Source organism: Apteryx rowi, unplaced genomic scaffold (assembly GCF_003343035.1).
Source record: "Apteryx rowi isolate R43461 unplaced genomic scaffold, aptRow1 scaffold_18, whole genome shotgun sequence".
Taxonomy (NCBI): domain Eukaryota; kingdom Metazoa; phylum Chordata; class Aves; order Apterygiformes; family Apterygidae; genus Apteryx; species Apteryx rowi.
Window position 1 is genome coordinate 1,910,532 of NW_020448085.1, and position 12,203 is coordinate 1,922,734.

General features: G+C 38.6%; 1 protein-coding gene across 1 annotated transcript in view; it reads right to left on the bottom strand.

The window, feature by feature from the left end:
- Positions 1-6,836: 6,836 nt before the first annotated feature.
- The window catches only part of DOCK2 (dedicator of cytokinesis 2), a 228,840-nt gene continuing 223,473 nt past the window's right edge, over positions 6,837-12,203 (bottom strand). The window contains exons 50-52 of the mRNA XM_026061319.1: positions 10,180-10,300; positions 9,025-9,167; positions 6,837-7,684 (exon numbers count right to left, since the gene is read on the bottom strand). Coding sequence (XP_025917104.1) covers positions 7,613-7,684; positions 9,025-9,167; positions 10,180-10,300 — 336 coding nt within the window. The 3' untranslated portion in view covers positions 6,837-7,612. The remainder of the gene's footprint in view (positions 7,685-9,024; positions 9,168-10,179; positions 10,301-12,203) is intronic.

A 12,203-nucleotide genomic window follows, 5' to 3' on the forward strand; every position in this document is an offset into this window, starting at 1 on the left:
TTATAACTGGGGTTTTAGAATATTATAAAGCCTCATGAGTGCTAGTAGGTGCTTTCTGATTATAAGAACTATGATAAGAGCAGTCATAGCTGCTGCTCCAACAAAGGCCTTGCCACCATCTTCCCAACACATAATATGGTAGAAGGAATTACGAGTCTCCTGACTCGTGACAGGCAGCAGGAAGTCTGGAGCCTCCATTTGGCTGCCTGTGGCTCCCTTGGGATCTGCTGCAAAGAAACAGAGCCATGCTCACCCTTCTGAGGGAGGGACACCTCAAGCCTAAACCAGACGTGGAGAGCTTCTGCAAGGAGCTCCTCTCTGTTATAATCCGAGCTGTCTCAGTTAGAGGAAAGTAGTGCAAATATAGGCACTCCCTGCAATCAGTAATACGCACCGCTGCTAGCAGCTTCCGAGCAGCTGAAATGCCTGTTTCAGACTGTCTGCTTATTCTTGTATGCCTGCTACTCTTCATGTTTGTTTATAATAGAGATAAACAGTGCCAAAATTAAATGAGGTGTTGTATGAACATTGACTGTGTTTACCAAGGAAATTAATCTCTACACCTTTCCAAAACCCTTCAAAGTAAGTTTAAACTGCTGTGCATTTCAGTGAGATGCATAACATAATTTATACAAAGAAAAAGATAGTAACATGCTAATACTTCTGTTGCCAGATTTCAGCATCAATGTATTTGCTTGTACAGATAAATCAGTGCCTCCCCCTGCACAATTTAAACAAAGATATTATTGAAAAGACATTTTAGAACAAAGGATTTTTCAGAAAATATAAATTCTTTTTTTTTTTTTTTTCACAGTGTTCTACACCCTTTGGTACTTGCGCAACACAAACAATTGGGGAAAATTAATTAGCAACTGAAACTGATTAAGTGAATTGGTACAAGTGCAAATGCAGTAAACTACTCTGTGAACGTGTCCAGTCATAGATAAACTTAAGGTTAATTTAACCAGGATTTACCTGCAGGAAACGAAGATCATCTAACTTCTGAACGGGATGGCTTAAAGTATTAATTATCCTTGCACTTCCAGTTGCTTCATTTTAGTTTTCTTAATGTCTGTGTAGACAGATCTTTAGTTTCTGTTGTATTATACAGACGTAGTATTGCAACCACTTATCTCCCCCTAGTGACAACTTTTGAAAGTTCATTGAACTAGTCGGGATCTGCCTTAGAGATCCCTTGTCAGTAGATGTATTTTACTCCGTGATCACTGTCAGCTGAGCAACATTATACCGGTCTAGATTTGGGATCTGTAAAACTAACCAATAGTATATGTAAGCCTTCCTCACCTTTTCATATTAGAGTCCTTCAAGTGCTTTTGAGATTCTGTACAGAAATTCTGGTATGTTTAGAAACTTCCAACATCTTTCTTTTAGGTTTGTTTCTTTCGCTTTCCTTTGCTAATACTGATCTCTAATACAACTATTTACTTGTCTTGCGAAAGTASCCTAAATGCAGTTGTTAAGACTCCACAAATTCAAGCTTTAGCTCCACCTTGAGTGTGCATTACTATTACTGAGTGTGCCAATGCACTACTGAAGCATTGCTGAGAGCATCAAAGCAACTGAATTCATATATAGAAAGACTTCACATTCCTAAATGTTTGTAGAACCAGGACATGCAACCGTATCATGCTTTATTGCATGATAAAATGCAACCTCCCTGCCTAAAAGAGCTGCTTATCATCTCTATCCAGGGTTACTTTCTCTTGTATAAACACATACGAGCAAACATTCTGGGGAAAATCTTACCTTAAAATCTCTGTAAAACATGGTGGGGTTTAGCCTTAATATAGTTACAGAAACAGTACAAGATTTCTACTACTTCTTTATGTAAACAGTTTCCTCTTTGGCTGTAAGCCTGCCAACTCAGGGCACAGATACCTTAAATGACTGTTTTCTTATCCCCATTCCCTTCCCTAAGCCTTTTCCATCATAATCATCACTTAAACCCACTGTATCAACACCAACAGCCACCTACCGTCAGCTGAACTGATTCATTCAAGTTAACGGGCAGGCCTGTGAAGAGTTATTTGTGAACAAGACAGACTGTTCGTACCTCTCACAATAACCTGTTAGTAAATGCAGGTTGAATACCAACGTACATAATGGTGCATATGGGGCTGTAGCACATACTAATACTCATGTAACACAGCAACCATATTTGTTAAAGCAGAAATACTCTCACAGTGGCCATCTAATTCTAGGGTCAGCTGTATGAAATATCACTCATGGCACAGCAGGGCTTTCTTTTATCCTAGAAGGCAAAAGAACACATTGAAATGGGATAATTCTGTCCCAAAACCGATCAGATCAAACCGTCCTACTCACTTTAAAACCATAGGTAGATTTATCCAACATTTTAAAGTTTATGAAATGCATGGCTTAGCTCAGGTTTGTTTGCAGAACAATTATTCCTTTACAGTGTTAATCTTTAGCACATACTGTATCATGACAGCAAATCAGAATACAAAATTACAGACTGAGTCAATAAAGAATAATTGCTCTAGTCACCCCAGAGCAGTAAATATTGCCAATGCTGAAGTCCTTAGAACTGTGGGCAGCCCCAGTAATGTTGCTCAATGTTCTCTCTCGAAAAGACCTTGAATACTTGAGAGCAAGTAGGAACTCAGTTCTGGAAGGGGAAAAATGTGCAGCCGAATACTAGTGGTTACTTAAGGCATCCAGGATTAGAAATGAGTGCGAGCTTTTTACATGGAGGCTTCCATATTCCTTTAATGTAACAAGATGGAAATATTCCCTCTCCAAAAACTAAAGAGGAAAAGGATCCTTAAATGGTTTATACTTCCTTCTCATAAGTGGTTAAAAAAATAAAACAATGGGGGATGGGGCAAAAGACAATTTGGCTTTAAATTGGCTGTATTCTGTAGATTTCTATATGGGAAAGATCCTGTGTTTGGATATGAAAGTATATAATTCCTTTCCCTGTAGTCTGGAGAATGGACCTTTGCTATTGTTGTTTTAAACAGAATGCCATAGGCCTTCTCTGCATTCTCATCCGTATTTTCTTTCCTTCATTAGCTAGTGGCTTGATTTTATGATCACCGATATTAATAGATGATTTCTATTGAGGTCAGTATATATGGAACCAGTTTCTAGGATAAACATTTCACCTGTTAATTAGCATTACACTGAAGCTGGAACAAAAGAAATGGACTTGGGGTATTTTCATTTCAGTTAACCCAAAATCCTTAAATGGAAGAGCTAGCTTAGAGATTTACGTGATTAGATGGCTTTAAATACAAATCTTGGACCTCAGCTGACTTAAACAGAAGCCAGATTTACTGACAAACAAACCTGCCTTCTCCCCTACCTTGCTATTTTAAAAACATTTTCAACAGCTTTTCTCATTTAAAAGGGCTCTCCTCCCATGATCAGGGTGAAAAAGACTTCATGTGGGAGCTTGACTGGCTTTTTAGTGATTTAAATTATATCATCATTATTTCAAAGGTACTTCTGTTGCTCTGACTTGCATTGAAATAAAAAACCCTGGATAAGCAGCCAGACATGATGCAGCTGCTGCAAGACTGTAACATGAATGAGCAGCTTTGAGTCAGAATCTGCATAGTTGTAAGTACAGGCAAGTACTTACGCGTTTACCCTAGTCCAAAGCAGGAATTTATGCTCATTAGTGCAATCAATGTAAAATCTCATCATGACTCTGGGTACGGATTCTACTCTGTAATTCACAGTTGTTGAATTGCTAAGAGATTTCATATTCAAACTGATAAAATCAAATATTCCAGGTCCTCTCCACTTCACCAGTAGTGAACTGAGCAAAAGCCAAAAGCCAGGCCAAACAGTATCAACAACGAGAATGGAAAACACAGCCCCAGTGACGCCCAATGTGTTTGTGGGCTGCATATTCAATAACCCATATGGCACCCCTTACTCATCCAAAGTTTCCACTGTCTAATAAAAAACAGATTACAGATTGCATGTGTTACAGATGAAAAGTTCCCTGTCAAGCAGTACCTACACCAAATACTCAGGTGTATTACATTAATTCTCAGGTCAAGAACATAATGCATTCTGGGGTCTGTAAAATCTTTAATAAAACACTTTTTCCCACTCCATTCTCCATGTCAGAAACTTGACCCTTACTGACTGATATTCTGCACACCATCCTACAGGTCAGCTCAGCTGATTTTTATTGACATTTTAACAACATCAAATTCCCCCCAAACTCAACTAATTAACTCATGAGTTTATAATGAGGACTTGGACAGTATCATTACATAGAGCAAACAAGGGCAGGTGGACCATGCAAGCTAGTGCCAAATCAGTTAGCTAAAGAACATTCCTGAGTAGCTTGATGTAGCAAAATGCTAAAATGGCTCTTTGCCATCCACAACCAGACCTCACACTGCATTGACACAGCAGCTCTTCTGGAGCTAGTGCATTATTCATTAACATGGTGTTGCACTCCACGATAGAGGTAGCTTGGGTGCTTGTCTAAAATTCAGGCATCTAGCCAACTGAGCATACGCGACACGCAGCTCAAACATACCTTATGTTGTTGCAGTGTAACAGCTTTCTACAGATCAGCATCTAAAACCTTGCCAGCGCATGGAATCTTACCTACGCCAGGCTAAAACACAGGTTTCTTACTACAGATTCCCATTACCTAATCATTACATCAGTGCCATGCAGTCCATAAAGTCTGGCTGTTACCGTTCAGACTATTTGACATGTCTGAGAGAAATGAAATAGCTCTGATACAGAAAGCACATGAAAGCATCATTATCTCCAGAAATGCTTTTTTGACCTTGCATGGTGCGAGGTGGTGGGGAAGAGAAGAGGCTATACAGATTTCAGGTGAAGCTACATCTGCTTTATTAATTCCCTGGGACAGCAACCTAAGCCTGACCCTATGCTAGAGTGAATTTCTACACCCTCTGTGCTTCACTTCAAAGAATATCGAATGCTTAGGTTCCGTGCAGCCCACGTAGATCCTTCTCTGCACACATGAACTAAAAGCCTGTTCAGTTTGTGACAGAAATGGCAACAATCAGTGCTATCTAATTTACGTTTTCAAACAGATGTTGCCAGATGGCCACACTTACGCTTTATTATCTCACGGCATCCCRTTGTTCACACAATGTTGCTTACTTAGACTAATGTCAGTATCTGCAGTTTTTGGAAACTTGTGAATGGCTAAAGCTGTTGTCCAAACACACATCCTTACAATTCCAATTTCATGTACAACTTGTGCTTAGCAGTTATTTTTTCTTAGTTAATTTTTCTTTTCTACTCAGAGCTCAACTACATTTACTCAGATGCTAAAGTACACTTTTTCAGGCTTAAAACAGATCCAAATTGGGCTGGCAAGAACAGTACAAATCTGTGATACTGGACAACCAATATGATTTTGTTTATATTTGATCAGCTTAGTGTAAATCTACACCCTTCATCAAAAATTATACTAAACCCAAAAGCAAAATACAAGTCCGAACCTTGCATCACTGGTTAAACACTCAACTTGACACCAAACTTCCTCTGGACATTGCACTCCTGCCTTCCTGGTATTTGTTTCTGGACTCTTCTTTCCCTTCTGTTCTTCTCTTTTGAAGCACAGTAATTATAATTTTTATAACTGCTTGACCTAAAACACTTATATTCCACTCTCAGATGAAAAAATAGCTACGAGATACAATAGGCAAAAGGCAACCTTTAACAGGTATCTTTACACAGAATAAATGGTAGCTAAATCATCCTTTCCTTACTCGTTCCTAGTAAAACCAAACCCTTTCTTTTAAAATACCTTTTATTTTGCCATGAAAGTATTTCTTCAATGTATCTGCAAATAATATTGAAGGACAACTTGGGCACCCTCCCCTACTTCTCCCAGGTTAGCAAGATGTAAAACATGCACCCCTCAACCATATACTTTCTTCCACAGATACCTACTCTATTAAACTGAATTTGGGTTTTTTTTTGTTTGGTGGTTTGTTTGTGGGGATTTTTTTTTKGGGGGGGGGAGCCTTGTTCTTTCTCTGGGCTTCCTCAGAAACAGTATTAAGTTGCTTTGAAAAACAAATGAAGCAAAAAAATTCTGTCAATATCCATGCCAACAAACCTGTATTAGTTAAAACTGGACCCCTTTGATTTTGAGGCCTATGGTTATTTTAATGAAAAGGATTTCTTGGTGCAGTATTAGCCTAAAGCTAATATTTCAGAATGTTCAGAGAAAACAACTGCTAATCGTTTCTACAGAAAACAGCTTCACACTGACCACTTGCAAAGAGAGGCTAAATTCAATAAATAAATTACCCTTGCTGAATGTAAAAGTGTTTAGAGAAATAGTTAGGTTTGGATCAAACCAAGGTTGCCTTTCCATTGATTCCAACACTTGGCAAGGAGCAATTTTAACCTCTTTCTCTTCCCCACATCCATAAATATGGTCAAGGCCAGTCTCCCATCTGCAACGTTATACATGGTCACATTTTATTTAATGAATATAAAACTACGTAGATGTCTGAGAGATATAGGGACAATAGAAGCAAATGAATTATTCACACTGAGAAACCCTTGATTTTGGGCAACTTCCTTTCCTTTAGAAAGAACTGGCAGGTTATTAGAAAATGAGAGTTGCTGACCTGCATCGCTGTCTAGTTTCATGCTGATATGGCATTATCCTCCAACTCTACCTCATGAGTGTCAGAGAGACAGAAAATCAATTGCATTTGGAAAGCACTATACTTGGACTTGTAGAATTACATTTGTTGTCAGTAAGATACTATTAATACATATTATGACATCTAGAGATTCCAGTGAGAAAGGTCCAAGGCAAATAAAAGAAACTTTTTAACATTTTATTGATGAACAGCAGAAAACGCAGCTTTCTTTATCTCATACTGCTGGATGTGATATCAACTTGTACATGTGTAAATAAACTTTTGCACATGGTTTCAATACAGCAGTTGCTGTTCTGAAAAGAACTCAGAAATATGGTGTCCATGTCTTAGACATCACTCTAAGAAAGATTTGATGATATACAGCAGTGTGGTGGGGGCAGCAGCCCGATATGAGCGCTGTAAACCTAACAAGAGCCATAGATTAAATTCTCAGTGGCTATTTTGTGCTGAGCCGCCTGTTGCCTTGACTACACTGCCAGCAGTAGTTTAAAGCTAGCTTGGGTGTATCTACACAACCTACGCAAAACAGTAACTTCTGTGCTGTCTGAAAAGAACAGGCTAGGACTTACATTGTATGGTAAGCACTGCAGACAGCCCTTTAACATCTTTCTTTGCCAGAATGAGTTTTATCACCAGGTAACAAGCAATGCCCTTTGACTTGTGTAATAAAGAGGCTCAATAAACTTTTGTTCCATATCCTGGTTGGCACATCCTGTAGTATTTTCTCCAAATGCTATTAGTTTGTATTCCTATATCACAAGTAACTGTTATCAGAGCCCATGAATACAGTGGTTTGTATTCTCTACTAGCCATCTACAGTATCAGTGCTTTTCTCTACAGTAGACAGTCATCTAAAAAAGGATATATATATWTATTTATTTATTTATATGTATATATCATTATTTTTGGTTGCAAAGTGGTCTTGTAGGTAAATGAATTCACAGATCTGTAGAAGATTTGAAATGGTGCTCCACAGAGTGCTTTCCATCTTCCAGAACTTTGGAAATGCGCTGCAAAAAAGAGGAACAGAGTGCCATATATTAAAATGACCACCGTATTAGATTCAGTAATATGTATATTAATTACTAGCTTGTGTCCTTAATCTGTGACTAGGGAAAAAGGCATCGACCAAATCCTGGATATTTGAGGCTAATTTCTCTATCCTGCAAAACTATGAACCTGTACTTAAATCTGTTCGCATGATTCTACTGATGCTGTGGAATCACTATAGAAAAGGGTTTTAAGCTTTATTCAGTCCTTTTGCAGACTTGTAAAATAGGACATCTTGTCCTTCTTACTTTATATGCTAAGTTAGGTTTAAATGTGATGAGATCATGCTGAAAAGCTGTTATTCTTGGGTCTTAAAAGAACAAGTATGTGATATATTCAGTACAAGTGAAACCTTACACACTTCAAATTAATAGCTTATTCTTGTTCCTACCAGAAAAATGAGTATGAAGACATCGAATGCAGAATTTCCTAAATGTTGTTGTATTCTCCCTGAAGGTAGCTATCTAAGTTTCTTAAAAGACTGCAGAAACAAATGAATGAAAATGAAACCTATCCTCCCCTCTCCCCCCCCCCCAAAAGAATATGAAAAATTCAAGTTTTGCAAAGCATGATAAAGTTGACATGTAAAACATTACAGATGTCATGAAATACTTATGTACTATGCATCTCAGTAGCTACCAGCATCTGCATTACATGTAACCCTTCCACTGCTTGGCACCAAATAATTTATATATATATATATATTTTTTGCCTTTAAACACTATGTTAAATTCAATATTTTATTTTTACTTTTTAATTTCCACAGAAATCATTGAAAGGTTTACTGTATTAAAGGAAGACAAACTGTTCTAAGCAGCATTATTGACTCGACTGTAAGCCAACTTCTGCTTTGAAATGAGCACATCTGACACCAGAAGTTGACTCGCACTGTGCATGCTTTGCCATATACACTGTGCTCACCTTCCTGTGATGCTAGTGCTAACTACCCAATATAATTAAATCAAACAACAAATAATTGCTTTCCTCTTTTGCTAATAAGTGTTATGTAAATCAAATTAGAGAACATCAGTCGGTCAAATGAGACCTCTTGTGGTATGGATACAAAACTACACATCTGAGCCTTCCTACATTGAACATACTAAGATGTACATCCTTAATGCAAAAAGCACAGCAAGAGACAAATATATATCCCTACAGAGCTTCCACTCCTTGCCTGAGGAGAGAATGGGGGGGCTTACGGGGCTTGAGGCATTTTAAAATGACGTAATTTTACTTTATAGTCTAGAATTTTTAGAGAGGTAATACCTTCTTTTTCCCCATACAAACACACAGAACTTACTATTGTTTTAAATAGCTGGTTCACTTTCTTTTTTTTGAAGTTTTTCTTGTCACCATCTGAGGTGGAAGGAAATACTGGCTGACTGAGCCTATGTGACGCAATTGTCTCCTCAGGTGCCGCGGGGCTGACCGACAGCGTTAATCCTTAGAAGAGAAACAGATTGGTTGCACGAAACAAAACTGAAAAAGGATAGTCAAAAGCAGCGTATGGGAAAGCAGAATTCAAAATAATGAACTACTGCAATTACCAGAGAGAAATGAGAGTTTGTAACCTAATGATATCCTCAGAATACAAAAATAAGGAAAAATTTCCCCATGATTGCATTAAACTTAATTACATCAAACTGAATAGTGAAAAATACGAACCAATCTGACCAAAGGAGAAAAAAAAAAGATAAACAGATACACAGATGAAAAAGAAGTTGKCCATGATGGTCTGGGTGGGAAACCACTGTTTTGTTGTGATAAATGCCTGTTACAGGCATTTGGATGCATAGGGACAGTGACAGGGATAGATGAAGTGCAGGCTAAGAAGTGGAATGTGCTACAGAGGAAGGAGGGGGTGATGATGATGATGAAATAGAGCACACGTTCTCTGTATGCCCTGGCGTAGAAGTGCAGTGCACCCGCAGTCACACTCGTCCTTTTCTGCCACACAAACGTCAGCTTCTCCAGTGGGCAGTTACCTTGTTTCCCCTTCCTGTTACCATGAGGAAGACTCAGGGGATTCTTCTCTAATGTCAATACCAACCGTTGAAATCCCTTCTACTGGGCAACCTTTTGGGACATTCAACTGCCAAAGCAAGGCACAGAACAACTGTTTCTTCCTGTTTCAAACGCCCTAACTCCGATTTGTGAGTGCAGCCTGCAGAAGCCTTGCTTCTGCAAGTGAGGCCCTACAGAGCAGGGAAGATGAACGAACCCCGGCTCTGTCAAGGCAAGGGGCATGCTTATACCCTAATAAGGAAGCAAAATACAGAGCTCCAGAAGTAATACTTTTAGATATACGTTAGTACCAGGCAGCACAATGTTATCAAGCAATAATAGCAGTCCAGCCTTACATGCACACTACCACACCAAAATTGTAACTTCTGTCTCAGAGGCACAGGGACACAGAGACAGCTACCCGCTTCTGCTTGCTTCCTGAGCAGCTTACCTGGGATAGTTGGCATGGAACGACTGACAGAGCTCATTTGCTTGAGGACAGATGTTTTCTGAGGTGCTGCTACATGCTCTGAGAGGTTGGTGTCACTCATGAACTCGTATTTCCTTGACAACTGTTTAGTTAAAAAAAGAAAAAGCCATTAATGATGAACTGAGATACAATTAATGAATATCTAAGCAAAATACTATCTTGTGAAAAACATAAAATGAAATAATTAATAAATAAATGATCATGCATAGCCCGAGTGCTTTATGTGATTATTTGTTGAGTAAATAAAAAAAGTAACTACAGTAGTAGAACTGGGCCCACACATAATATTATATACTAGCTAAAACAATGTAAAACCTTTAAGGATGATTCATAGTTAGATAAGTATTTTTCATTTCACACAAAAACTGTTACTCTAAAAAAGCTTGCTAGAGGAGAGACTAATCTGGAACTGTAGGATGGTATTACTACCATGCTTGGTGAAACACCATCAGCCAGCTCCGACTGTGGCTCAGAAATGAAAATAAAGTTTTGAAAACCTTTCTCCCTATTGCATTAACATTGCCAGCTTGGCCACTAAGGCTTGTCACTACTTTTCTGAAGCAGAATAAATCTGTGACTCAATATGTGCCCAGATTCCCACGGCAGGTGTATCTGTATCTAATGTAATCAAAAGGCAAAGGTTTTGCTTCATTTTGTAAATAAGAGCTTCTCAGAGAATGCCTGTGCTTTACATGTGTCTTGTAGGAGGGCAGGAAGTGTGAGCCAGTCATAATCTTCCATAAGTTTCCCCACTTATGGGGAACATATGGCAGGTTGCAAGATTTAGCTGATTGTCCCAAAGACCCTTAGCTACTATCAAGTAAGTAACTTTTCCTTCACTTGTGAAAACTTGTTCACTTTATGTATGTGACTGAGAAAGAGCTTCCCTCAGCGTAACAGGCACAAGACATTTCATCTCCAATACTGCTTACAGCACTGCTCTACTAGGGAGCTAAGTGCAGGGCACAGTGTTCAGCAAAGATCAGTATTTTATTCTGTGTCACAGCTTCCCGTTTGCAGTACTGCCTGCTCTCTTTAGGAAAGTGTCACCCTGCTTTGTGGCAGCAAAAAACTTAAAAATCTCAATATACAATGAGCAAGCTACCCTAGACAGTTTGTATCACATAATCATACATAAAATTATAAATGGAAATATGTTATATTACATACATTTAATATTTGTAAACAGATGGCTTGTCCTTTGAAACTAATGCCTACAGTCTGAACAGCGTATACCGATGAGCTAATACGAAGTCGTGGATCTACTCAATGCATGCAATTCTTCCTGCTGAAGTGTGCCTTCCAGAAAATGTTCAGAAAGGTGAATAGACTAGTTCAGAGGCTTTTCACGCCCTGCTCAAAATTTCTTGGACTGTAGAAACCCAGTTTTGTCCTTGATACCCAAGCAGCCAACAGTCACGCCATTCTGCTGAATTTCTAGCTAAGGTGAAATGCAAACAGGCTCAGACTTCAGGAAACCTGGTCACATCTTCTGAAACCCCATCAACCATTGTGAAGAAATACAAATTAGGCAACTTGCATCATTACGGATGCATTAAGGAGTTTTCACTCCCTGGTTTTATGAGCAGGAAGAACTAGCCCAGGCTGAGGTCATGCCTGTTTAATGCACAAAGAATGTGCATTGAACTAATGGGGAACTTGCACTTAGTGCGATCCATGAGACACACATTTTACAAATGATTCAGTTTTTCATACCTGAGACATTAATTATATTATCCCTCTGTTGAAGAGAAAAAAACCACTGTACTTAAGGGTTTGTAGTCACAGATCAAAGTCTTTCTTCCCATTTCTTTATAAAGACCTGACAACAGGAGAATAAACTGCAGCCTTCTGAGGGCTGTACTTTACAAGTAATGTTTCAGCGAAGGGCAAGATGTAAAAATTTAAATTCACCCCTTATTTCTAGCCTCATCCATTAAGATAACAGATAAACAAAGTAATTTTATTTTGCCTGCCTACACTCC